At 34.8% G+C, this 27908-nt stretch overlaps 2 protein-coding genes across 3 annotated transcripts; both read right to left on the reverse strand.

The window, feature by feature from the left end:
- Positions 1-10071: 10071 nt before the first annotated feature.
- LOC145800473 (uncharacterized) lies at positions 10072-10757 on the reverse strand. The gene is made up of 3 exons (XM_082890154.1): positions 10660-10757; positions 10167-10561; positions 10072-10118 (listed from the first exon to the last, which is right to left on the reverse strand). Exons 1-3 carry the CDS (start codon positions 10755-10757, stop codon positions 10072-10074), a joined length of 540 nt encoding a protein of 179 aa, XP_082746280.1.
- An 8924-nt stretch (positions 10758-19681) lies between these two features.
- On the reverse strand, positions 19682-26357 carry LOC114284224 (uncharacterized). Of its 2 annotated transcripts, XM_082891604.1 has the most exons (6): positions 26132-26357; positions 22653-23092; positions 22134-22527; positions 20740-21301; positions 20373-20604; positions 19682-20259 (listed from the first exon to the last, which is right to left on the reverse strand). In XM_082891604.1, exons 4-6 carry the CDS (start codon positions 21142-21144, stop codon positions 20102-20104), a joined length of 795 nt encoding a protein of 264 aa, XP_082747730.1. In that variant the 5' UTR covers positions 21145-21301; positions 22134-22527; positions 22653-23092; positions 26132-26357; the 3' UTR covers positions 19682-20101. The 2 variants fall into 2 exon arrangements, 1 of the variants encoding a protein (XP_082747730.1); XR_014342177.1 differs by lacking the exons at positions 19682-20259; positions 20373-20604; positions 20740-21301 and adding exons at positions 21640-22022; positions 23684-23824 and having other exon boundaries at positions 22653-23599.
- Between the last annotated feature and the right edge of the window lie 1551 nt (positions 26358-27908).

Here is a 27908-nt window from a genome sequence, read left to right on the forward strand (position 1 = left end):
AAAAATGAAATTCCAATTCATATATAGAGAGAGGGATGCACGCTGTTATGTCACTAATTCAATAAACTTTTCAATCACGTTTTTTTTTTCACAAAAATCAAACCCCCCCTCCCCCACCAAAAAGAAAAAGAAAAAGATACAACTAGTAATAAAATAGCAAGCATTATACAGTGCATCATTGAACAAAACATAATTACTAAAAACGCAGTGCATCCTTAAATAAACACATTACACAGTACATTACACCGTGCATCCTTAAACAAAACATAATAACCATTTAAATTATTAGTTGAATGCTTTTTTTCATGTTGAATTACTATTATTTGTGGTAGTTTGTGCATGTTGTGTTTATGTACATAACAAAGAAAATATATATACAAGTGTTTTTTTTTTTTTTTTTTTTTTTTTTTTTTTTTTTTTTGCAGTATTCGATCTGGGTCTATACCCATGTCGTGTACGTGCTTCTTAGTTTTATAGTCTTCAATACTTTACAGAGTGTAGGGTGGTGATCAAGCATACCTATATGGGACTGCTACGAAGATGATACTTCTATAGCTATCAAGAGCCTTTTAGATACTCCATTGTTATTTTTTTAGATTTTCTAGTGGTTTTAAATACAGAGTATGCTATCAAAAAAAAAAATTAAAAATTAAAAACAGATTCTATTTTCTATTGGGTATTGGCTATGAAGAGTTTCATAAGCTAGAAGGTTTCTATAGGTTTATTCGAGTTTTATTTAAACTCATAAATAGGCACTATTGCAGTAAAATGAAATTAGCCTCCCAGATATGAATTAAAATTTAGATTTGATAGATAGATCTCCCTAACATGTTCGCAATGAAGATTTAGACTGTACTAATGTCATATGAATGTTAAAGAAAACTTGAGGTTGAGCTTTCTGTTGAAGTGTACTTGATTTAGGACTTACAAAGATAATGTTTTATTGATATTATGAGTCTTTTAGATACTTTATTTTTATTTTATTACGACTTCTCGTGGTTTGAAAGATGGAGTCTAATTTCTATTAGGTACTTGTTTAGGAAAAACTTATTTGCAGCTTAAGCTTAAATATCAAAATTTCATACTTAAGTAGTTGTAAAAATTAGGGTGTCGGGTGAAATTTTGTCAATTTTATTTTAAAATTTTTAAAACATTTTCAACTCAAATGCTAAAAAAATATTTTAAAAAAATAACTTTTTGAAGCTGGGTTTGAGACTCTTTTTTTAGCTAGCTTTATTTATTTAGTTGCAAATGAGTTTTGCTAATCACCCTCTCTGTTGTTGGGTAGAATAAGTTGAATGAGTTTTAGAGGTTTCGACAAGTTAATTAGATTTTCCTTAAGCTTATAAATAGGCTACATTGCTGTTAAACAGAATTAGCCTCCTTGATAAGAATAAAATTCATATTTGATTGATAGATCCTGAGTTCTCTCTCCCTTTCTTCTTTTATATGTCTCTTGTTGCTGCTTCAGTGATTCTTCTCCCTTATGTTCAGTTATTGATTTTGCTAATGACCTCTATTCTTCTACTCTTTCCCTGTATCTTTCTTTTTTTTAACTATCTTTTTCTTTTTCTTTTTGTTTTGGTCTAGATACATTTGGGGCATGGGGGACACATGTCCCTTAATCTGACATGACCTTGACAAGATTGGGGTTTTAGTTGCAATTCTAAAAAGCAAATTAAGTGGCAAAAATGAAAAACTAGAAAGTGTGGGTATAAAACTAAAACGGCAAATTATTGGCCTAATTGCTTGAAAGCTCTTTCATTCTCATGGAAATACATGAGACAAATGCATGCGTGCGCGTGTGTGTGTGCGCGCGCGCGCGAAAGAGAGACATAGAGGCTGCTAGAGCTTCGATAACCATCAACGAGGAATTAGGTAGCCACCAGTGACCTTCACCGGAGATGTTGAGTGGTAAATTGATGCATTTATTTTTGGTTTTTTTGCTTATTTTTTAGATTTAAGGTGGATGTTTTAAGCTCAAGATTTTGGTATTGGATGGAGAAGATTTGAGGTTCATTGTGTTTTTCATATTCTTTCTTCTGTTCCCTCCCCTCCCTCCCTCCTCTTTATTATCTTATTTCTTCTCTGTATTTCTTTTTATTCATATATCGAAAGGATTACATCAGCAAGTTTATTCTACCCACGATATCTTAAATGGAAGTGCCTTGAGAGACCATGCTGCATCAAATGGTTTCAAATTATGATGTATATATTCTAGCATATGCCCCTACATTGTATGTTTATTGGTGTATTGATAGGTTGATGGGAGTGTAATTGCCATTGCACTGACAATAATTCAGAAAGATTGGAATTAATTTCATGTACAAAGTGCTAAATCAATTATATTGTTGCGGTTTCCTAAGTTTCTTTTGTTTTCTTCCTTTTGTTTGTTGATATTTTGTCATAGATGTGTTCGCCAATGGGGTATGCTTAGCTATTGAAGAAAGTGACAAAAAGATGACAATGCCTATTTGACTGAAAATTTTGTTTCATATAACATGCTTTTTAATGAGTGAATAGAAGCCTCCAATGTTGTATCCTGATAGAAATTGTTATTTTACTTGAGCTGGGGTTTTGAACTTGAACATGAAGAGGAAGGAGACCTTATATTTTACCTAGCTCACTTAGTTATTAGCGATATGTTCCTCAAAGTTGTTAATTAGCAGTTTTTATTTAAGCTTGGCCTGGCTTCATCCTTGTAGATTTCATGCAAACGACATACCTGGCTTGACTATCTGCTTTCTATATCATGGTATGTTGGTTTAAAGATTGGGGGTTGTTTTTTCATTCAATTGTCGATTCTTCACTTGCAAAACTATGCTTTCTACATTGTAATTTGTGTTACAACTTCTCCCTTTGTTTCTTGCTGAATTGTAGGTATGGTTTGGATTGGCGAGGTGGAAAATGGTATGCTGATAGGAAGTTCAGGAAGGAGCAAATGAAATTGTTAGGACAGATCATACCTAAAAGGTGGCAACTGAAGTTCTTAAGAAGACCATTAACACGACCCAAATCATCTGAAAATGTTGTTAAAGTGTCAGAAGCGTTCCAAAAGGATTTACCTGTTGCACATAATTCTGGAGAAATGAATCGGCTTTGTTAGTAACAGATATAAAATGCAACAACACTTGTTGAGGAAAATATATTGTTTATTGAGATTATACTCATTAGAGTTTTTTGTACTTGTTACCTGGGAAGAAATATAATCTACTAGTTTTGTCTCCTATTACATTTGTGTTTTTTCTTTGAGATGGATCTCCTCAAATCTTACCTTTTTGCCTTCATTTTTCTTAATGACTGGAAGAATGGAAACAATATGTATCTGCATTTTTTAGTTTTTCTTGAATGCCTTCATTACAAAAATTGATGATTAAATTTTAAAAACACCAATTTTGTTCATTTTGTTTTGACAAACACCATAAATTGAATATGTTATGATTATTAGACTGCTCTATCTTGTTGTGTAAATGAAATACACAAAATATCCAACAAAATTAATGGTTTGGATTCGAAATAGAATTTGTGAAGTGCCCCACAAGCCCAAACAATGCCCTTAAATCCAAATCACAGGGGCTCGAGGTAATCCACCTTTTTAAATTTGGTGAGGTCAAATAATTACGCAAATTTATGAATATCCTTTTATTTTTTATTTTCTTCAAACTATATATTTTTAAAAAAAAAAATATTGAAATTTCACTTTGAGAAAATATCATTTTTCCCTCAAACTATAACTCAAAAAACAATCCAACCACTATTTGATTTTGCATCAATTTTGCTCCACCATCCATTATGGTCTATGATCAAATAGAAATTGCTCATGTGGCATCCAAAATATCAATTAGTTCTTTGAATAAAATGAAGTTTGGAGGTCTAATTGATATTTTATAGATAGTTTGGAGGGTAAAATGAAATTTTAAATTTCATTGCCATGTTAGCAATTTTCGTTGGATTATGAACAGAAGCTAATAGCGGGGGTAAAATTAATCCAAAATCAAATAAACTAAGTGTAAAATTAATATTATTAAAATAACAAAGGTTAGCATATTTTCTAAAAATATTAATATTAATATTATTTTAATAATATTTTAATATTATTAAAATTAATAATATTAATAAAATTAATATTATTAATTTTTCAGTGATAGTATGAAAGGCAAAATAATATTTCCTCTTTTACCTTTATTAAAATTATTAAATCTTCATATTAAATTATGTTAGCATATTTTCTAATAATAAATATTAATTATTATATGATATTAATTACATCAACAATTTCTTCACAGATTAGGGCATGGTTTACATTTTGTAAAATAGTAAATTACACCTTCACCCCGCTTGCTAATGAATACTTTCTCACTTTGGTCTCGAAACTATTATATTCTTTTCACTTTGGTCCAAATTATAACAAATGTTATACTTTTGTGATGGAAAATGTGGCATGGGTCAAGTTCACCTTCATTTGTACAAAAACCTCCGCTATAGACCACCTCAACATGCAATCTTCCATCGTAGAACACTTCCATTTACCGCTTGCCATGACCTATCTATTTTGAAGTGGGAAAACAAAGTTTTCTAAGTGATCAAAGTAGGAAAATTAATTTTTAAAATTCTAAAGTTACCCTCAGAAGTTAGCAAATTGGACCAAAAGTAAGAAAAGACAAATAATATAGGGACTAAGGTGGGTACAATGACAAACAATGAATGAAAATAGAATTTATTATTTTAAAAAAAGAGTAACAGTAAAAAGATAGTGACCGACTACGAAATAATAGGCAATGACTAATACTGGTATGTGCTAGAGTTATAAATGTGTCAAAGTGATTTATAGCCAACGTCATCATTTGGATATAACGATAACATGACACTAGTAGCGGTAACAATGCTATTATAGTGGTCTGAGTCGATGATGATGGTTGTGTTTCAGTGGATCAAAGGGTGCGATTAATTGAAGTTGGTAACAATAACATTGTTATCTAATTCACTAATAATGACAAGGAAAGAAAAAGTGAGAGTCGATGAGATAGTCATAGGAATAACATTTAACATTGAAGATAATGAGAGAGAGAGAATCGTAGAGTGAGAAATGTAATTGGAGTGTCATGCGTTTATGTTAGTGATAATGTTCGAGGTAATGACAACACAACAACATAATTACATAAAAATGACAACCGATCAACCGATCAATTACTATTCAAATCCTGACTAAATTGATGGTAATGATTAGGCTTTTACTAATTGATTGGAACTATGTATAAGTTAGGAATTAATTGGTTTAGTGTGGCTTATGAAAACTAATTGATTATTGAATCAATTATGTTTATTATATCAAAGATGCCTACAATCTATTGCACAATCAATTGTGATTGTTCAAAACCTTGGCTACTAATCGATTGTATAATCAATTGTGGTCTTTGAATCCAATCGATTTTGCAATCAATTATGGTTTTTCATTCACTCTTATATGCTATACCAATTGATTACACAATCAATTGTGTTTGAAATTTTAAAAGTTATGATGTTTTGTCAACATTGTTACGATTTTCGGAACAAAATTACAATCAATGTGTTATGTTATGATTCATTGATAAAAGTTATGATATTTTGTTAATTTCGTTATGATTGTAGGAAAAAAAGTTACAATCAATGTGTTATGGTTATGATTCATTAGTAAACGTTATGATTTGTACTATCAAAAGTTATGATTTGTTATGATAAATCATAATAAAAAATGTTACGATTCAAATGTTATGATAATTTGTTGAAAATAACTATATTTGTTATGAGTCATTATCATATTGTTATGATTGATAGTGTCTTTGTTATGACACCGTTGTGTATATTATGGCATTGCTATGATTCATTGTAGTAATTGTTATGATATTTAAAAAAAATTATGATTTTTTAATGTAACCTGTTAAATGACCTGTTTAGCAAGTTACTTTTTATGAGGTGGAACAATATAGACCACACAATGAGTGCATATCATATGCCCTTTTAGAACGTGCACATTGTAGACTTTTCCATAAAATATACATACATTTCACATAGTTTTACATACCTTTTCCATTTCTCTTTCTAAATCTTTCGCCAAATCTCCCAACCAAACACAGCGTAAATGTTTCATTGCAATCAAATGTCGTTGACTCATTAGGAATTGGCTAGAACCTTGAATTGGCAATTGCCAAACCTTTTTAACAATATCCTTCGTTGTGTCATCCAATAACCGAACAGACTCAAACCACCTCCATTTCGGACCTTTGTTAGCCCAACAACATGTATCTAGCAACATAGGGTTGTGATCCAACCTTTGAATAGGAAGAGTAAATAGTGAAGCTTGTTTGAATTCTTGGAACCATTGGGATGAAACTAAAGATTATTACACCAGGTACACCTTCCATCACTTTCATATCATACACTAGCCTAGCACAAGCCCAGAACTCACTTCACATATTCTTTTCTTCCTTGGAGGCTCAAACACCACATAGGAGGAAGAGACACACAGACTGGGTTGACCTACAATCTCTTTTCCTTTGACAGAAGGTTGAATAATGGGTCGATTACGTGTATCATCTAACTGCGTTGGGGTAGAGTCCATTGTGTCCAATGGGCTACCAATTTGAAAGGCTTGAATATTATTAATGCGACACTCAACTAGAGGAATGTTCATACGCTGGCCCCACTCATCCCTCTTAGGAGCCCTAACTACTTCATCAACTGTATTAAAGCTGTTTTTTTTTTTTTTTTTTTTTTTGGTTACATTGGAAATAAAATAAGACAAGGGACTAAGCCCGTTCCATAGAACAACCTAACATATCCGTAACAAGTAAACTTCTGATCTCGGTTAGGAGTTCTTGCACCACCAGCATATCCTCTGGTTGGGCTGCTCCAAATTTGGCAAGAGCGTCAGCACACAGGTTACCTTCTTTCCAAACATGTTATACCATGCAGTTGCAACCTCTTAGCAAAATTTTGGCATCCTCCACTAGGCTCTTGAAAGGGCAGTTTTCAGCTATGTCTTCCTTCATCAGGTGGACAACTTGGGTTGCATTTGTCTCAACAATCACATCATTTAACCCTTGATGCAGGATTACTGTTAGTCCCTTGTACACTGTCCAGAGCTCTGCTTCTAGGCTGGTCCCTGGTTGAAGTCTGCCGTAATAGCCACAGACCCATGCTCCTCTTTCATCCCTAATCAGACCTCCAAAGCCTCTACCTCCTCCTATTGTCCTACTTCCATCAATGTTGAGCTTCAGTTTTCCTGCAGGTGGGTAATTCCAAGTGACAAGTTGGTAAGCTGGTCTAGAAATAGGAACAAAATTGAGAAAAGCTAGATGTATTTCTCTAGAGTAAGCTAATATGAAATTGACACTCTCTTGGTAACCAGTGGTTTTTCCTTCAGACACAAACAAATTCCTGTTTTTCCAGATCTTCCACAAAGTTACAACAAACACTAGATACCAAGAAAGGTCTGCATTAAAATGAGTTTTATTTTTCACATTACTCATTAGCCATTCCATCCAACTTTTCCTTCTCATATCAAACTACCACTGTCTATTGAACAAAGCAAGCCAAACTTCTTTGGCCTTAAAACAGTCTCTAAACAGATGCTGAATGTCCTCAGTCTTAGTACAGCTGGGGCATTTAGCATCCTGAGTAAAATTTCTTTTCAGTCTTATGTGGTTAGTAAGAAGTTTTCCATGCTTCACAATCCACAAGAAACCTTTAAGTTTGTGAGATACTCTGAGTTTCCATAACCAGTTCCAGTCCTCTTCATTGTTATTAGTATTCAAAACAGCCTCATAAGCAGTAGAGATAGAAAAAGTCCTATCTGGAGTCCCCTTCCACAGAGGGAGATCCCTGTTTAGGTTTCTTGGAGGAGCAGTATGCAAGATAATAGTAGACAAGTGAGGTGTAAACATGGAATTCACAAGAGGCTCATCCCAGTTACCATCCTCTCCCAACAACTCTCTCACATTAACATAATCTGAGAAAGTGTTCTGGGAAAGAGGATTAGTCACTAAGATAGAAGCCTAAAAGGAACTAGTTCCACACCACCAATCCTTCCAAACATTGATAGATTGCCTATCACCCACTTCCCGTTTCACAGTATTCCATAAAAGAGGCCTGGTACTCAAAATGCTTTTCCAAACATGAGAAGCATTTTCCCCATTTTTCCAGTCATGGAATGAAGTTTGCTTTAAATATTTCTTTTGCAGAAACTCACACCATAGACCACCTCTGTTGCTGACAAGATGCCATCCCAGTTTAGAGATCAAGGCTAGATTCTGGTCTCTAGCTTTTTTGATCCCTAAACCCCATTTCTTTTTCATAATGCACACCACATCTCATTTCCAAAGATGGATTTTGGTCTTCTCCAAGGTATGACCCTAGAGAAAATATCTGTTTAGCTTATCAATGTCATTGCATACAGATATAGGTAAGAGCATAGTTTGCATAGTGTAATTAGGGATAGTAGAAGTAACAGATTTGATGAGGGTAGCTCTACCAGCCATGGATAAGGTAGTAGCTTTCCACCCAGATAGTCTTTTTTGCATTTTAGTCAGAATATCAGTGAATAACCCTTTGTTCATTCTACCATGCAACAGAGGCACTCCCAAATATTTCCCTAGATCTAGAGAGAGTGGGATCCCACATATAGTACTCAGCTCTCTAGCTCTCCTGCCATTAACATTAGGAAAGATAAAGAGCTTAGACTTATGTGGGTTAATTCTCAATCCAGAAATACTACAAAATTCATCCATGACATCTCTAATGGTCTCACATGTGGCTGTAGTAGCCTACCCAACAAGCATAAGATCATCAGCAAAAAGAAGATGAGTCAGACTAGGCCCACCTCTAGAAATGTCCATACCTTTCTAGCTTTTTTTCTCAGCTTTAAAACTAACCATATATGACAGTCTTTCAAGACAAAGAACAAACAGATAGGGGGAGATGGGGTCTCCTTGCCTCAAACCTCTTTGAGGTTTAAACTCTTGCAGAGGTTCGCCTTCCCAAATGATAGTAGTGCTCACAGAGGTGACACAACACATAATAAGCTCAATAAAGTTTCTATCCAAGTAAAATTCCTCCAAGGTTTGCTTAAGAAAATCCCAGGAAATATTATCATAAGCTTTTTCCAAGTCTATTTTTAAAATCATACCCCCTTTCTTACCCTTTTTAAGGTTCAAGGTATATAAAACTCTTGAGACAGAATAATGTTATCACTGGTATTACGACCAGGAATGAAGCTACTTTGATTAGGTCGCACAACCTTATCTAGGAGGGGTCTGATCCTACTAACAATAATTTTGTAGATGATTTTATAGGACACATTACATAAGCTAATGGGTTTGAACTGTTTCACATGCTCAGGATTTTCAATTTTTGGAATCAAAGCATCTAACTTTTTATTAATAGCACTAGGGATGTGATTAGTTTGAAAACAGTGTTTAACATAGTCATAGACAGACTTACCAATAACTGACCAGAATTTATGATAAAACACAGCCTGGAAACCATCGCAGTCAGGGGCTTTGAAGGCACTGATGTGCTTCACAGCCCTCCACACCTCATCATCAGTGATGGCTTTAGTAATCTCAGTATTATCCTCAATGTTCAGTTTACAATCCACCAAATTGTTCCAGTGATCCAGATAGCAGGTAAGGGTCTGGGTAAAAAGATTAGTAAAATGGTTGTGAATCAAGTCTTTAAGTTGATCAGAATTATCAATCCAAACCCCATTATCATTCTTAAGCATCTCAATCTTCATTCTTTTTCTTTTGGCCAGAGTTATAAGGTGAAAAATCGAGTGTTTCTCTCACCTTGAGTAATCCATCTGGCTTTGGATTTTTGGAACCAAAGAAGCTTTTCTTGATAAAGAACTTTATTATATTGATCAACCAAGTCAATTTCTAAATTGTGGAGATTATGGGAATTTTGAATCCTTTCAATTTTTCCCAACAACCATCTCTTCCTTCTGAAGATGTTACCAAAAACCTCTTTATTCCAAACACTAGCATCACGGGCTAGAGTTTCAAGTTTCTTACTCAAAGAGGGTGCTTGTTTACCCTAGCTATTGGTCACCACAGAAGAAAAATCCTTATGAGTGATCCAAGCTGCCAAAAATTTAAATGGTTTACAAGAGGGGTTGAAAAGAGACTTACCTTGAGTGAACACCATTATGGGAGAATGATCCGAGTACGTGCGAGGAAGATTTCGGACAGATCCTTCGAGAAATGTGAGTCTCCACTCAGTATTACACATTGCTCTATCCAATCTCACCATAGTGTTAGCCCAGCCTTTGTGATTATTACTCCAAGTCAGTCTTGGTCCAGTGCAACCCAAATCCATGAGCTTACAGTTATTGAGTCTCTCGTTAAATTTTTGATTTCTTCTTTGATCCTGACTTCGGCTCTGACTGTTGGATTTGTAGAGACTTCGTTTGTCACTAGTAGATGTGAAATCATTGAAGTCACCAGCTACTAGCCAAGGCTCCTTTATATTTTGTGCAAGTGTCTCAAGATGATCCCAGAGCTCATTTCTCTGCCTCGCAATAGGGCTTGCATAAATAGCCGTAAGTAACCAATCTTGATAGTCTTGACGAGAGATGGTAGCTGTGATTTGTTGGGAATTGGCCTCAACAACGCGAACGTTTACCAAAGATGGTTTCCAAAGTATTCAAATACCCCACTCCGGCCAACAGGATCAACATGAGTTGAAGTAGTGAACCCCATACAGTTGAAGAACATGCCCATAGCTGTAAGTTCGACTTTGGAGAAGAACAATAATCTCAAGTTTATGGATTTCAACTAACTCACGCAAGTTTCTCTTGAATCTCGTGTTGCCTACCCCCTTACAGTTCCAAACTAGCAAATCCATGGAAGGTATAGTATGAGAGGGTAACGGTTCCTGATCATTTAGCTTCAGGTAACCTCGTATGATTGAAGGTTCACTTCCATCGAATTTTGAGGATTCATTGAGATGTAGTGGCACATCTCGGTTGCATCCACTGATCACCACGATTGGATTCTCAACTTTGTTTCTTCGTTCCACCATTCGGAGGTGATGAGGTGAAACACTTCTTTGCCTGGTGTTAAACACACTAGAACTCTGTTCTCATTCATGGTGTGCATCTCCGTAGGGTAGTTCGCTCATTCCTCTTCCATGTTTGTTTGGAGGTTCTTTTACCTTGGGTCTAGTGGGTCTCTCTACAACTTGGGTGGGATAGAGTGGCTGAATCAGGCCGTTGCTCTGGCTGGGAGCCTGGTTGCCCTCAACTGTTGGCAGGGAAATAGGCTCTTGCTCTGAAAGTTTTTGAGGAATTGATGTCTCACTTGCCCCCAACTCTGGCCCTTGATCTGGAATCTCCATGTCAGTATCCTTTTTTTTGCCCAGTCTAATCTCTTCTAGTTTCTTCACTTTATCAATCTTAGAGTTGTTATACTCCTTTCTCTCATATGGTCTGGCTCTATATTTAAAACCTCCCTCCAGTTGGGCTTTCCCTCTTTGGCCCGTTGCATTTCTTACTTGGGCTTTGATATTATTATGGTCTTCTCCTCCTTCTTGAAATGTCTCAAATCTATTCTTCTGTTGAGGGTTGTCTCTTCTTGGGCTTGGGCCTCTTCTTTTCCTATTAGACTTATTTGCTGTCATCCACAACCCAAACTTGGTTGGGCTGGGGTTAATATTGTGAGATGCCTCATTTTGTTCTTCGTTCCCAGCGGTTTCTGGTCATTGAGGAATTGTCTCCGGCAAGAGTCTGTCACTGCATCTTTCTCCCCGATGACCAACCCTGCCACAAGAAAAGCAGAATAAGTGCAAATGTTCATATTCAACATTATATATGTATTTACCTAGCGTAACTTGGGAGATTAGTGGCTTTCGGAGGTCCGTTTCAACGCAGACCCGAGCATATCGTCCTCTTGCTGCCATAGCTGTGTTGATGTCAATCTTTAGAGGCGTCCCCAATACCTTCGCAATGTGGAATAAGACTTTCTTGTTATAGTATTTGATGGGTAGATTAGGGAATCGCACCCACATGGCTGTGGTATCCTCTTCAGTCCATCCGATTTGAAATCTTGCTGCCATTTTCGAATAGTGACATAATGATCCATGGCTACCCAGGGTCCACTTGTGAACACCTTAGTATAATCTTTCATCATGTCAAATTTCACGATAAAGAAGCCATGGCCCATATCTAGGGCTTCGAAGTCACATTGTAGTCCCCAGATTTTGGTGACTTTGGCCATAAACAACTTATAACCTATAGTTTTCCCCAATAATCTTATTATCAAACATTTTCTCTATGGTTCCCTAACTTTCTTCAACAAGCTAGGTGGGATTTTTACCTGGGGGATGCCATCTCTCTCCTCCTCCATTTTCTCATCCTCTTTCTCAGTTTGGATCGTACAACTTGCTTTATCTTCATCGGAGGACAACACCCTACATCGTAGTCAAAGTTTTTCTCATATGCATTCTCATTGAACCGTGAACGCATGATGGCTTGTTTGAACGATTTCGGGGCTTCAAGAACCTCAGTAGTCCCCTAGTGCACCTTAATCGCAGGGTCTCCATGATTAAGGTCCTTGTCCTCCGCTATGTCTTGAAGGCTTTGAGGTTTGGCAATAAGTTCTTCTTTATCGGCGTCTAGAGGCACAGATTAGCCCATGTCTGTATCTTCTTGATCTGTAGAGCTTTTGATCTTTTTGGTGCTTCGGATCAGATGATCCTTTTCCTCCGATGAGCATCCATGTCATTATTTAGGGCATAGAGTTGCAGAGCGTTGTCAACGGTCATTTTTTCTTCTTTTCTAAGCTTCTTTGACCCATTACTTCAACACCATCTTCCATAGCTCTACTATGATTGTCGTCACGTGGCTGCTCCGTCACTTTCATTGCGTCACCATCCATAAATTTCAAGTAGAACCCACTAATCAAAGGTTGATCAGTGGGAACCCATACTTGAATATGTAGGAACCGAATATTACAAGGCATAAGCAGATCTGTATATATCTTAATCACATCCTCAATAGCTTTACCCAACCAAAAACCTGCTTCCTCCGTAAAACACTCCAATGGCAATCCATACAACCTGATCCAAATAGACATCTAATCCATGATTAACTGATCAATCACCATACCCGATTCCCGGTAATCAACAACTAACAACGCTCATTTTATAGCATAAGGGCCATTCGTTGCAATACGATTCATGTCATGCTCATGTTCAAACAAAAACATAAGGAAATTCTTACTGCGACCATAAACATAAACAGATCCTTCCAACCTCCAAATGTCATTTTTATGTAGTTGCATTACATACAATACGAAATGACGCACGTTTGGAACATAACCAATCAAGCACTGCTCAAGTTCATGTTGTTCAAGATCCCAAGTTGCATGCTCCATGTCCATACTGAGACCACTATGAATGTGATGCCTTTTTGGTGGAACAAAAACTTGACTAGGATGGAGTCCCTTTCGTTTGTTAGAATACTCACTCAGGGACGGATCCAGGATTATGTCTTTGGGGGGCTACTCTATAGCTTAAAAAATTGGCGGGGCTACTCTATATAATTTTGAAATTATCTACAAAAAATTTGGAGGTGCAAACTCCTATAATTTTAAGTTATTTTAAAATTTTTAATATAATATATGATATTTTTCAAATTTCTAGGGGTGCAGCCGCCCCCTTTAGCCCCCTTTAGATCCATCATTGCTCACTCCCAACCTCCGTCCCGCTACTATCGGTCTGACCACCTTCACGTATTAAAGGGGTTGCCATAAAACAGACCCCCTATGCACTAAGACCAGAGAATAAAGGACAAAAAAGGAGAACCTAAAAAGAAAAAAGGATCCAACAACCTCGAGTTAATGTAAATGAATACATATTTGAATTTTTTATTTGGATCTAACAATAAAAAATGACTGTTTGTTTTTCTTTTGTAGAACTATATATATTTTAAAATTGTGAAACTGTACTGATATATTTTGTCAAGTGATTTTTATCTACCACTAATTATATTTTATGAAATGATGTTATATTTAATTATTGCTAATTGTAGCAATTGAGAAGGTGAATGGTTAAGAAATTTTTTGATGCAATTAATTTTTTGAGAAACCATTTCACATTTGTGAATAATTGTGAGAACACCACAAATATTTTTGGCAGAGGTGATTGTTTTTATAATGATAAATTTGGACTTATGTGATTGAGCTCTTAAGTATTATTTTGGATGGTATTAAAGTGTGTGATTGTCTTCTAAATCTATTTTAAAAGACTATCTGGATATATTACATCGAGGGGGATAAGACTAAGCCTGCACAAATAGAATAACCAACCCAACCTAGGACGTAGAGATCCTATGACCAGGTTTAATAGGAAGAACGAATCATATGGTAGTTGTAAGAAATGCACTAAATAAATTTATTTATTTATTTATTTTTGTCTATCGTTATGGTGTGAGTTCATTTATCCTGTAATGTTTGGAGGGTTGAGTTTTTTAACTCTTAATAACAATTGTAGCTCTTTTATGAGTGGGTTGTCAGAATTACAAGAGCACATTTGACAGATTTTACCTATGTAAGTGTGAAAGTGGGGCTGCTAGGATCATCACAAGGTCGTAACATGCTAGCCATCAAAGCTTATGTCAACACCTAGATTATTATATGTGGGCAGTGATATTTTATTTCAATTAAGCAGTCATAGTTCAATTTTGAAACCATTACTGACTCTGGAGTAGAGATCACTATTTTACTAGTGGGGGTTCAATGCAGAGCACATCTTCATGATGTACAATATCCCTCTTTGCCTGATAATTTTTGTGACTTTTTAATAGTAAAATTAGCGGGGGATTGTTGGTGCATAGATGCATTCATGTTATTTTAATATTAAAATTATATATATGCATTCATGTGTATACATACATTATTTCATAAAGTGCAATTAATAATTACATAATAATGCAATATGGTGAATTAAAGTGTTTGAGCGTGAGTTTATTATTCTCAACTAATTACGCATGCATTGTGGTGAGTTACAATTATAGTTCATGTGAAAGGTTATGAGTTACTTGAGTCATTATTGTATGAAATATGATGACTCTTCATTTGTTTGTGGATGTATATAAATTAGAGCATGTGCATCTATATTTTATATAGAGAATTGTGACTATATCTATATATATTTTACATAGAAATAATTAGGCAATCTGTAAAGGTGTTTTTGTGGTGGAGCGTAGATAGAGTCAACACGACTAAAAGTCGAGCTGCTGTATGCTGGGAGAGATAGGCTAATATGTGATATTTTGCTGTATCAGAGAGTGGTAGTTTTTACCAAACGAGAAGGACTTGAATCTCCTTAAAGAGAGCAAGATTACCGCACCTCAGTTCGATTTATTGTTGTTAGGTTTTTGTAATTGGCAATCCCGTTTGACAAAACTCTTTTTAGTTGTAATTTTATTCGCTATTTTATTTCAATGAGGATATGAGTGTTTAGGTTTAGATGTGAATCTAACCCGAATTGTGGTTGTGTAGAGGAGTTTGTACTGACATTCTGTATCTTGAGCATTCTTTGTTTGCCCTTGGCAGGTCTAAGGTAGAGCGTCCAGGCAGGGTTAAGGGGGCAGCGCCCCTGAAGGAAAAGTTGTTTGATCGCTTGAGCGATTATTTGTACGCTCAAGCGGTGAAGTGGATCATCTAGTATCTATGCTTGCAAATTAAACTTTTGGGAAATATGTTTTATCGCTCAAATGGTAAATGTTGCACTCAAGCTATTGGCCTATATGTTTTGCACCACCTTTACTCACACTGCTCGAGTGGTCATCATGACTCTGTTTACTATAAAGTGCACCATTTATTATTTTTAAGGTTGAACCTGTCCAGATTCTCAAAGAGGAGTAAAATACAAAGAATTCTATATTGGAGGTTGATTTATATGAGTTTCCTTGATGTATAGAAGGTGATCAATTGATCGATAAACTACATATTGATAAACATAAAGGGTTGATTTTGTTTGTTTATTCACAAAAAGAGAGGTGTTTATCTGTGGATTCTGGAAAACTTGGGCTTGAAGCTTTGGTGGATTTCAAAGTGGTTCATCGTCGTGGATTCGACTTTGGTGTTATTGGGCAAAGCAATTCCAAGATGAAGACGATGGTGGAAGAGGTACATTGGGTTTGGTTCAATTCGGGAAATTTGCTAGGTAATTAAGAGTACTCTTGTGTAATTTCCTTTTTTTTTGTTTTCTTAGTGAATTGTTTTGTACCGTAATTATTTGTCTTCTTAGTGGATTGTTTTGTGGCTTTAAAGTCTTGGTGAATCCGAGGTTAAATCCATAGGGATTGGAATATTCAAATAAAGAATCAAGTGATCAAAAGTAAAATAAAATAAAGTGGAATGAAATTTTTTTTGGATGATTAGAGAAAATAATTGATTAAAAATAATTCGAAGTAACAATAATATGAAATTACTAAGACATTAAGGATTCATTATCAGTGTTTTATTTGTAAAATATTTCTAATTCAATTTGTATAACTCAACTGAAGATCACACAAAAGGTGTTTTCAATCAGAAAATAAAATAGTTATTTTGAATAAAAAATATCTCAAAAGGATTCATTATTTTGATTGATTGATTACATAGTAAAAATTTAATTATTTGATTCACAGGGAATTCTAAGCTTCTACTGTGTTCGGAGTCTACGATAGAACAAATAATTTTATACAACAAAAACTTTCCCCAAAAATATTTAAACTAATAAATCAATATAATCTTAACAATAAAAACTATGATTGAATCATAAAATACTTAAAAATAATTTATTGTGATTTCACCCCTAATCTTAACAAAGAAAACTAGAACTCAATAAAAAAAAAAAAAAACTGTATTAAAAAAAATGACTGAATGAATGATAGCTCTCACAGTAGAGTTCATATACTTATAATAAAAAAAAACCCTAAAAAATAATAAGAATATTCTACGAAGGCCGGTTTGGCCGGATTTGGGGTGGCTGGTATGCGGGGTGCACATTAGTCACTGTTGTGCAACTAATTTGGTCCATTTTGGGATCCATTTCGATAATCTAAACCGTTCACATTTTAAAATATATCAAATAGAATATACCTACAAAAGATCAAGTTAATCGGATATCGTTTACCCTTTCATCCACTTACATTTGTATTCATTTTAATACTTTAAATCACAATTGTTATTTATTTTTGTAGATACAAATCTGAGTGGATGAATGGGTAAACGATATCTGATTAACTTGACTTTTTACAGATATGTTCTACTTGATGTATTCTAAAATGTGAACGGTTCAGATTATCGAAATGAGCGATGAAATGAGTCTATTTGACTGCACAATAGTTCACCCCGCACAACAACTACCCCAAATCCAGTTAGGCCAAGCACTCAGTTATTGATTAACAATTCCAACTCATTCATGTAGTTGTTTCCAACATTCTAAGTTGGCCCACATATTGAGTAAAATTTGCTCATCCTCATCTTTTCATTTATTTATCTTTTTGCCCATTATCACTGCAATTGTCATGTTTTCCTTACAAAGTAGAATCATTTTATTAAACACACAATCAACCATAAATTAAAGGGATTAATATAATAAAAGTGCAATAACATCTAAAACTATTAGAATAATTACACGTTTTTAAGCATTTATTACTAGAAACAGCTAGATTTTAATAGAGATAGAGGAGAGTCTTCTGTGAAGTCCATGTTCTTCGTTGGAGTTTGTTTGTGACATTAGAAGTCTCTATTTTGTGATTGTGTCGTGTATGGAAGGGGCATTAAGCTCCACATTTGAATGCTCTGGAATATAGAGCTCATTGAATGAGTGGAAAAAGTGAAATGAGAGTTAGGAAGGAAAAGAGAGCTGAGGGAAATGGTGGTGGCATCACTAAAGAAAATAGGAAAGGGGTGAGGTACTGTCGGTGAGAAGAGAAGATGATGGGGTCACTAGTAAGATGAAGGAAAACGAGGAAGGTTTGAACTAAGATAATAGAGTACATTTTACAATTGAAATGGTTGGTCAAGTTTGTTCATAATTTGTAATTGTGATTTGGTATGGTTGAGCTAACAAATAGATTTGCCATCAAGTTTAGAAGCCAAATGTAAACATGACATGTGTGTATAAAAAATTTCTATTAATCAAGTAAACGGAATGTGACAAATGGTTGAAATTGTGGTTAATTTAGAATATTAGGGTTTAAATTGATAAAATTAAAACTCTGACTTAGGGTTGGTTTGGGAAGTGGATTGGTTTTTTGGTTTTTTTGACTATTTTAGCATGGGCTAAAAAGCTTGGTTTGGGAAGGACTTTTTGGCTTTTTTGACTTTTTTTGTGAGAGAAGAGTGTAATGATTATGGCTTGGATGTGATGTTTTGTTTGTTGTTGCTAAAATAGCATATTTTGTCTTTTATGGCTAAAATAGTCAAAAAAGCCCACAACCTATCTTCCTAAACGAAGCCTGTAGTTTTGGAAGTGGGTTGGCTTTTTGACTTTTTTGGCTATTTTAGCCTGGGGCTAAAATGCCTAGTTTGGGAAGGGTTTTTTTGGCTTTTTGGTGAGGTGTCTTCATGTTAAATGACCGAACTGCCCTTGAAGTAATTTTCACATTTCAACTCCTAGCCGTCCTTCCTCCACGTCAGCGTCATTGTACTGGTTTTTGTTTTTGTTTTTTTTTTTTTACGTTTTTGTCATTTTTATTTTTATTGGTATACATTAATTTGTTTTTATTTTTCAAAAATGGGTTTTCATGTGTTTTATTTATTTTTAAATTACATGGCAAATGCTAATTTCTGTTTTTATTTTTTTTTATTTTTTTGGATGAGGCGTATTTTTGTGGTTCTTTTTTTTTTTTTTAAATTTATGTTTTTGTCATTTTTTTTATTTGTATACATTAATTTGTTTTTATTTTTCAAAAATGGGTTTTCATGTGTTTTATTTATTTTAAAATTACGTGGCAAATGCTAATTTCTGTTTTTATTTTTTATTTTTTTGGATGAGGCCTATTTTTGTGGTTCTTTTTTTTAATTTACATTTTTGTCATTTTTTTTTATTTGTATACATTAATTTGTTTTTATTTTTCAAAATTGGGTTTTCATGTGTTTTATTTATTTTTAAATTATGTGGGAAATGCTAATTTCTGGTTTTATTTTTTATTTTTTTGGATGAGGTGCATTTTTGTGGTTCTTTTTTTTTAATTTACGTTTTTGTCATTTTTTTTTATTTGTATACATTAATTTGTTTTTAGTTTTCAAAAATGGTTTTTCATGTGTTTTCTTTATTTTTAAATTATGTGGCAACTGCTAATTTATGTTTAAATTTTTATTTTTTTTATTTTTTACTTTGTTTGTTGTTTTTGGGAAAAAGTTTTTTTTCATGTAATTTATTTAAAATGATGTGAAAAATCATAATGTATTGCCGTGGCACATGATATTTTGTGATGTCTCTTTTGGCTTTTTGTTGTTTTAAACTGGTCTTTTTATGTTTTTAATTGACGTGGCACATGATAATTTTTGAATTTATTTTTTTTTTCTTATTTGTTTGACCTTGTTTTTTTTTTCTTCTCAAAAAGATTTTTTTCTATGGTTTTTGTTTTTTCAAAGTTAGGCACGTCACCAACTGAAAGGGATTATATTCCCGTGTAAACACATACATATTGTACATGATAATATATTTGAATACAGTCTGTTCCATGTGTGTTACCAATGTTAGAAGCCTACGAATATTAGGTGGACTATTATATATTTCCTAACGTTCCGTTATTACGCAAGTACACTAACTTGTCGCGTATGCGAAGTCGCACCAATGCCATATGAGGGTCCTCACCCCCAACCATTAAACCATCCTCATCATGTTCAACTTCTGGTATGGCATTTACTATTGTCATAGCCTCTTCCTTCTCGCAGATTGGGTGAACAGTTGTTGGATTACCTGTATTTCGCCGTATATAATTATGTAATGCCATTGACGCACCTACTAACTGAACTTGCACATTTGCAAAGTCATACCGAGGCATGTCTCTAATAAACCCCCATCGATTTTTCCAGGCACCGAAAGTGCGTTCCACCACACTGCGTTACGACGAGTGAACTTTGTTAAATAATTCCCTTGGGGTTTTTGTTGTCCTGTTCCGTTGACTGCTTCGGAATTGTTGTTGGTGATAATGGCTGCCTTTGAAAGGTGCTAGGTAACCTACCCGGTTTGGATAGCCAGCATCGATAAGATAGTATTTGCCTGCAGACAGTACAAGAATTTATGACACGAAAATTGACATTGTGCTTCATTTTCAAGTAACGATGTTTTACGAAAAATTATACCCCCATCGATTTTTCAATACAATGTGTTACCTTCTTCAGGATGTGTAAATGGGACATTGTCATTTGTTAGTATCTCGTTGAAGATGTAACTATCGTGCATACTTCCTTCCCATCCGTACGAAATGAAGATGAAACACATGTCAAAATTGCACGCGGCCATGATATTTTGCGTGTGACAGTATTTCCTACCGAAATATGTTGACGCATCTGGCCCCGTAACCCATGCACTTACATGTGTTCCGTCTATGGCTCCAATACAGTCCTGCCAACAACCCAATTGTATTGTTACTCTTACGGGTACATGTAATGGTTATTTTCATACGTCACATCCACTTAAAAATAAAAACAAAATAACTGGACTTGGCACAAATAACTGGGTGAGGTTTTTCAATAGTACCTTGAACGGTAGGTATTTCCATTTAGACCGCACGTATGGATGTATACGATGCTGACTATATGTGGGCCGGCAATGAACAATAGTGAACTCTTTCATGGAAGTTAATACGTTATGCACATGCTGAGACACAGTCTCTCCCGAATGTTGGAACCGTTCTTGGATTTCCCAATTTTGTATCCCTTTCAACACGTGGATAAACATTACAACGCTTTCTTCAACAGTTAAGCTATGTGGATGTTGCGGTACTTGTAACCCAAAATCATTTACTAATGTCTCCCACAAAGCGACAAAAACTTGCTTCGACATGTAAACATTTTCCTCAAATCGACCCATATGGCCCGCACATAGTTCGGATATCCATGCATGCCCGGTCAATATAGAAGTACGACATGGCGTTTTAGCCATGTGTTTTTCGTACCACTCTGTGACATACTGGCATGCTTGTAGAAATGTCCAGTTGTTTTGTTGTTGCAGCTATACGGCCATTTGATTAAGCATTTCCCTTAAATCATCATTGTTGCTTCCATCCCAAGGATTCGTCACGTGTTGGTTCTTGCGAAACCTACAAAAGTGGCACGGTTTTAATCAGTTTGCATGCGATGCATTGACTCAAATGTAATAACAGTTTGCAATTACAGAATGTCGACATCTTTTTTAATGTAAAAAATTTGCGTCACCAATGGCATTACTAACGCATAATAGTAATGTACAATTGCATGCACAATGATATGAATTAAACAAATAGTGAACCTGGTCGTAATTGTTTAGAGGGGGACCATTAACACGGCAATGGCATTACTAACACAACCACAAAAGATGATGCCAATCTAACATAACAGTTTCGCAAACAAAATAAATAAATACAAAAGCACCACACGTAGCCCATCGTTTTGCATTTCATTTTTAATGTAAAATTCAAACACAACCATCTTATTCCATTCCAAAAAAACACACAACCATTCTTCCATCCTGAACTCGGACAAACATGCAAACCTTTGTTCACCATAGCTAGCCAAAAAAAAAAAAAAAAAAAAATTTGAAAAAAGTTTAAAACATGCACACACAACCATCATGTTTTAGTACAGTTCCAACAATATCTTAAATAAAAGTTTTCCAAAGCAAGAGAAGGGCAGGCATCTTCAGCATTACATCGCTATATCACATCCGGCGAGCCCCAAACAGGTTCGCAAACGGCGCCGACGCAGTACACTAGAGCTGCTTTTATGTAAGCCACCCTATAATGTGGTTGTTATCAGGCTGGCACATCATCACCTCCTGATAATCTGCGTTATCCATAAGTGTCGAGGTGAAATGAAATAGCGACGTACCAATAAGGGATGGAATATTCGTCAGGCAATGCATGCACTCCGAGATTGTGTACAGTGATTCGTTACCTGTGAGGTGCCTCACCGTAACTTGCTGATTCTGGGTACGAACCACATTTGTTAGATTGTTCATGCTTTCTGCAATAACTGACGCTCCACTTGTTGCCTTCTTCGACTTTGAAACACTTGTTGATGGCGTTTTTCTCCTTTTCCCCTTTTCAGTCGGAACAGGTTCGAGTGAAAAATCAGAATCCACGTCCTGTACTCCTGCGGGTATCGGATCAGCAAATGGTTGAGCTCCCAAACTGTGCACAGAATCAGATGAGTCATCGGCAGCTTCAGGAAGTTTCTCTCCCGGGGTTCAATGGTGCTTACCAGTAGCTGATGCCCCGGTAAAAACCGTCTCCATCAAGTTACGATGTTTCAAAGTTTTTTTCCTGAACTTCGCACACACCTTGTTTATCTACACAATTGGAGATTTATGAAAGAGCAAGACGTTACATTTCATATAACAAGTAATGCAGTTAACGAAAAAGGTTAAATTTACTGGTAACAGACAAATATGAAATGAAACAAACATGTACTTACTGATTCCATCTTGTCCCACCACTCCTCAGATGCCTGAAACATACCAGTTTCGCTGTCAAACCCTATCCCTGACACTCCTTTGCTTGAATCCATCAACTTTGTCCACGCTTGCCATTTTTTTTTCAGACTCATGTATTTATTCTTCAACTGTTTGAGGCCATGTTTTCTTCCTGTTTTTTTCTCAAATTTCCTTGCCAACGACTTGTACCCTGCTTGGCTGAGGACTAAGAATGGCCGATTTCCTTTTGTAATCTCATTTGCAATCAAATGCAGGAAAATTCGGATTGAGTCACTGTCCCATGAGGCCTTGTGGCTGAACTGATTCTATGTCTCTTCAAGACTGCTTGACTTCTCTATCACAATGCATTTGCTTTTGGATTGGGTACGCGGAGAAGTACGTATGGAAGCCATTACCAACAACGACGCAGCTAACTAATGTACTGTTACAAAATATCACCATCACATATTTGGTTGTTATATACAAAATACAAACGTATAAGCCCATAGCAGAATAATTTAAATTGGTTGCATGATGCACAATCTATGCCCATGAACAACAAACAGACAAATAGGATGCTAAATTTGATAGCATATAACCATCGCACATTAATAAAATACATGAACAAGCATGCAACTGAGCGGTGGACATAGTTATGATAGTCATTAATACGTCTACCCGTTCCTAGTGGAGGAACGCAAAGCAAGCTTATAGCCATACTAAAACATACTAACAACCTCCTAACGTTCCGCACATACTAACAACATCCTAACGTCCCTTACATACGCAACAACAAAATGACAACGACAATGTATAGCACATACACAATGGATTGTTGAATGTGTATGACATCATCCCGCAATTGCATGACAATGTCGTTTCTGGATGACGCATAGTCCGTGCTCTCTGGCCTTGGTTCTTCGCACCAACCAATGCAACTGACACAGGGCTGATGAGTGCAAATGATGAAACTATTAGTCAATGGGTTCTTAATGTTCATGCAGTTATGACCGGTAATGAATTGGGCACTCACCACAGGGCAGGGACATGCAAAGTAGGGACGCCCTGGATTTTGGTGGACCTAAAAATCTTAACAATACAGGGGCCATGTCCACAGGCACACATTCGACGTGGCCATGTACTGGAAGTTACAGTAGAGGTAAACGAAGCCATGCTATGTTTGACAAATATTCGAAAGTAACAATGAATCATAGCAATAATTAGTTTATAATATCCATATTTCAGGTTAAACATGAACTGAATACGCTGATGCACAAGTTTCATAGGATGGGTATACAAACTCATTATTTTATTCATTTTTTTAATATGTTATGTAGCTTACCAGTTCTGGTTTCACTGTCAACGTTTTAATAGAAAGGTAAAAGTAAATTTCCTTTTCAAACCTAACAGATAAAAAAGCCATAAACACCGTGTGTTTACATGAATCAAATTAAGAATTCACGATCAAATTAAGTCAATTAATTATAAATTATAAATTCATGATCAAATTAAATCAATTAAATTTACATGAATCAAAATGATAACGTACGAATACTACTGTCATAATTTACCATTAATGAAATTGATTTTTTAAAAGTATTATTCATCCATAGATTTGTATAGTGGTAAACTTATTTATTAATCCATATGCACTTGCACACATGGGATATATACAACCCAAAAAAAACAATAATAATATAAAAAAGCCATGAACACCGTGTGTTTACATGAATCAAATTAAAAATTCATGATCAAATTAAATCAATTAAATTTACATGAATCAAAATGGTAACGTAGAAATACTAATGTCGTAATTTACCATGAATGAAATTCATTTTTGAAAATTATTATTCATCCACGTTCTTCTATAGTGGTAAACTTCTTTTAAAATTTATTTTTTAAAAATTAATTTTTAAAATTATTATTTATTTTTTAAAATTTACGTTTTTCATCCACATTCTTTTATCCATATGCACTTGCACACATAGGAGATATACAACCCAAAAACAATAATAATAATAATAAAAAGCCATGAACACCGTGTGTTTCCTATCGAGAAACAGTCGAGAAAGTGCAAAGGCTTCGAAATCAAGACACATTTGCATAAGCTCTTGGATAAGATTAGTCACCGACCCAAGAAGCTCTAAATACACTGAGATCTCAACAAACAGAATTTATGCAAAATTTTCCCAACACATGTCAAAAAGCTAAACTAATTTTTCTGCTTCTTCAAAACAACACAGATGTTTGTGCATATGAGGGAGAGAATGGGTTTAGTAATCTATCTTCATTAAATGAAACCAACAAGGTTTGATAAATTATTTTCGTTAACACCTTTGCAATATAACACTTTCCTGTGTTGTTCATAACAACGTACAGCTGAGAAGCTCTCCTACAATATCAATAATATTCTCAATTTACTTCTCTTACATGTATATAAGAACAAATCAAGAAACATTTGGATAAACTCTGTCAATCTTGATAAGATTTCAATTTTTTTAAAGCAATAAACTACTTCATATCTATGTATTTCTCAATTTGTATCATAGATTGATCATAGATTTATATAAGAATAGATTTATATCTATCTATTTCTCAATTTACTTCCCTTACATTTATATAAGAACAGATGTACATCTATCTATTTTTCAATTTACTTCTCAATTAAATCAAGAACAGATTGCTTTATCATGAACAAATTTATATAAGAACATATCAAGAATAGATTTATATAAGAACAGATTTTTAAAGTACTTCATATGTATCTATTTCTCAATTTTTATCATGGTTTGATCATAGATTTATATAAGAACAGATTTATATCTATCTTTTCAATTTACGTCTCTTACATTTATATAACAACAGATCCAAATCGACTCTGACTTGGATGAAGCCAAAAGTCTCAACTTCAAATAACCGTAATGACCATGGATATGGAAATGTCATGATCTGCATTGAATTATCTTCCTTAGCAAAGATAATTATTGAAGAAAAAGGGATGACAAATTTGAACAGAGCACCGTAATTCTCTGTTGTAGCAAACAAAGCACTATAACATTCTAATAATAATAGACCAATACATTAATTTGATAGACCACTCTAATTCTGTAATTTACTTTCTCTTCGAAACCCTATTTTCATCAGTGGGTGTTATTGGCCCATTTTGCAGAGTAGTGTACAAAACATAAAAATTGAAGAGTATACAAACAATCTGAAATTGGAAATATTTGACTTGATTTGAGAAGTAAAACCAAAAATCCATTTCCCAATTTTGTGTGTATCTGTGAAACCTTCAAAGTCTTCACATTGGGCAGTGGGTTTCCCACATGACAAACAAAAACTAGAGTCCACACAAATTTTAAAAAAAAAATTTGTAATCACCCACTGAAAGGGATTTGATAGATGAACCCAAGCAGATCGGGATGCAGGGGACGTATTTACGCGAAAAAGGAAACGAAATCAAAACTGAAACAAGCATTACTTGAAGATTGGTGGTGTTTGAGACGGTGAGTTATTGTTCGACTCCGTAGATGTACGCCTCAACCGTTCGATTTTGGCAAGGTTCGCGAGTCTTCTTCGACGCCGCATATGTGTACTTCGGTACCGATCGGCTCTGGCAAGCTTCGTCAGATGTCTTCGCCGTTGAGGGTCTCCAAATCACCTCTGTCACTTCACCCTTTTTGTGTGCCCTAGAAAATGTGTTGTGTGTGTGGTGAGGCGATGGCCCTCTTAATCAGAGGAGTGAGTGGGGGTAGTTTGGTAAATCTACCGTGGCATGGGTTGTTGCCAAGCATGTGCTTGACTTTTGTCTCCATTTGGCTAATTTAACCTTTTTTGTTCGCTAGTGGCTAAAATAACCCCAATTTGCCTTGCCAAACAGAGGCTTAATTTGTCATGTGGGTCAAACTTTAAGTGGTTTTTTTTTTTTTTTTTTTTGAGCAATGATTCATAACTCTAAATTTGGAGCTTTAAGAGCATCTCCATCATACACATCAAATCCCTCTCTTTAAGGGGATAGTTAAAAAAAAAGCTTGTTAGGCATTTTAGTCAATGTAACTCTAATTTTGAGTTCTAATGGATTGGCTATTGGGCTAGCTACTTTACCATTTTACTTTTTTGGTGGCTACAATTGAAGAGCCCCAGAGGCTCTCTAAACAAATATGTATGTATATATCTTGAATTTTTGTATAGTTATGTCTTTGATTTGAGATTTTATATATTTTATATATGTATATGTGTATCTAGCAATTTTATATGTTCTTTCAATTCTGTTTGATGAATTACGGAATAATTTATTTTGTATTTTGTATTTTTTTTCTCCTCATTCTATAGGTTTTGTATGTTTGTATGGGCAAATTTATTATTATTGCAAATTTATATTAGTAAAATATCAGTAATTATTATTTCTTTGTTTTAAAAATTAATTAAGTTAGTTTGATTGATTAGCTAAAATAAAGAGTGTGATTGAAGAACACAATAACTAAAGTAATTAGGTAAAATAAAGAGTGTACTTTTTTTTGTACTTTAACTAGTGAAAAGTAGAGAGTGTGGTTGGAGTTAGTACTATTTTGCTAAGAAAATTCACTAAACAAATACTCCATCAAGCTAGCCTTTCCAGTTGCCAAATCTTTTGAGCCCCAAATCCTCCCCACAAGTAGCTAGCCATCAAGCCTCAACAAATATATTTAAATAATAAAATATTAGACAAGCATTACACAACTATTCTTTTGAAATTTAATTTTGTTCACATATTTGGTAACTGTATGAACCAACTCTTTTATTACTTAAACTAAGGGGGTATTTTAAATGGTCAAGTGTATGAACAAAATAGTTTTTCTAATACAAAATTGTAAGCTTATTGAAAAACAAAGAATGAATTAAAAAAAATAAAAATAGATTTTGGCAAGATGGTTTTCAGATTTTTTTGGCTATTTTAGCCACAAAAAACAAAATAGGCTATTTTAGCCATAACAAACAAAACATCACATCCAACCCATAATCATTACATTCTTCTCTCACAAAAAAAGCCAAAAAAGCCAAAAAGCCAAAAAGTCCTTCCCAAACCAAGCTTTTTAGCCCAGGCTAAAATAGCCAAAAAAGCCAAAAAGCCAAAAAGCCAACCCACTTCCCAAACGGAGGCTGAAGTGGATAAAAAATAGAGATGAAGTGATATTATTCACATTAGAAAAATATGAACATTAAAAAAAAAAAAACACATTGAAAGAGAGTGGGTTTAAAAATATCCAATCAAAAGTTGA

The sequence above is a fragment of the Camellia sinensis genome, chromosome 10 (assembly GCF_055761805.1).
Source record: "Camellia sinensis isolate YWXY chromosome 10, ASM5576180v1, whole genome shotgun sequence".
Lineage (NCBI taxonomy): Eukaryota > Viridiplantae > Streptophyta > Magnoliopsida > Ericales > Theaceae > Camellia > Camellia sinensis.

Coding starts and splice junctions, on each gene's coding strand:
- LOC145800473 (XM_082890154.1), bottom strand. CDS start 10,757: ATGGGCATGTTCTTCAACTGTATGGGGTTCACTACTTCAACTCATGTT. Junction 10,562..10,659: donor TACTTTGGAAACCATCTTTG/GTAAACGTTCGC, acceptor TATTTATGCAAG/CCCTATTGCGAGGCAGAGAA. Junction 10,119..10,166: donor CATAATGGTGTTCACTCAAG/GTAAGTCTCTTT, acceptor AATTTTTGGCAG/CTTGGATCACTCATAAGGAT.
- LOC114284224 (XM_082891604.1), bottom strand. CDS start 21,144: ATGGCTAAAACGCCATGTCGTACTTCTATATTGACCGGGCATGCATGG. Junction 20,605..20,739: donor GGAAATACCTACCGTTCAAG/GTACTATTGAAA, acceptor GGTTGTTGGCAG/GACTGTATTGGAGCCATAGA. Junction 20,260..20,372: donor ATTTACACATCCTGAAGAAG/GTAACACATTGT, acceptor TACTGTCTGCAG/GCAAATACTATCTTATCGAT.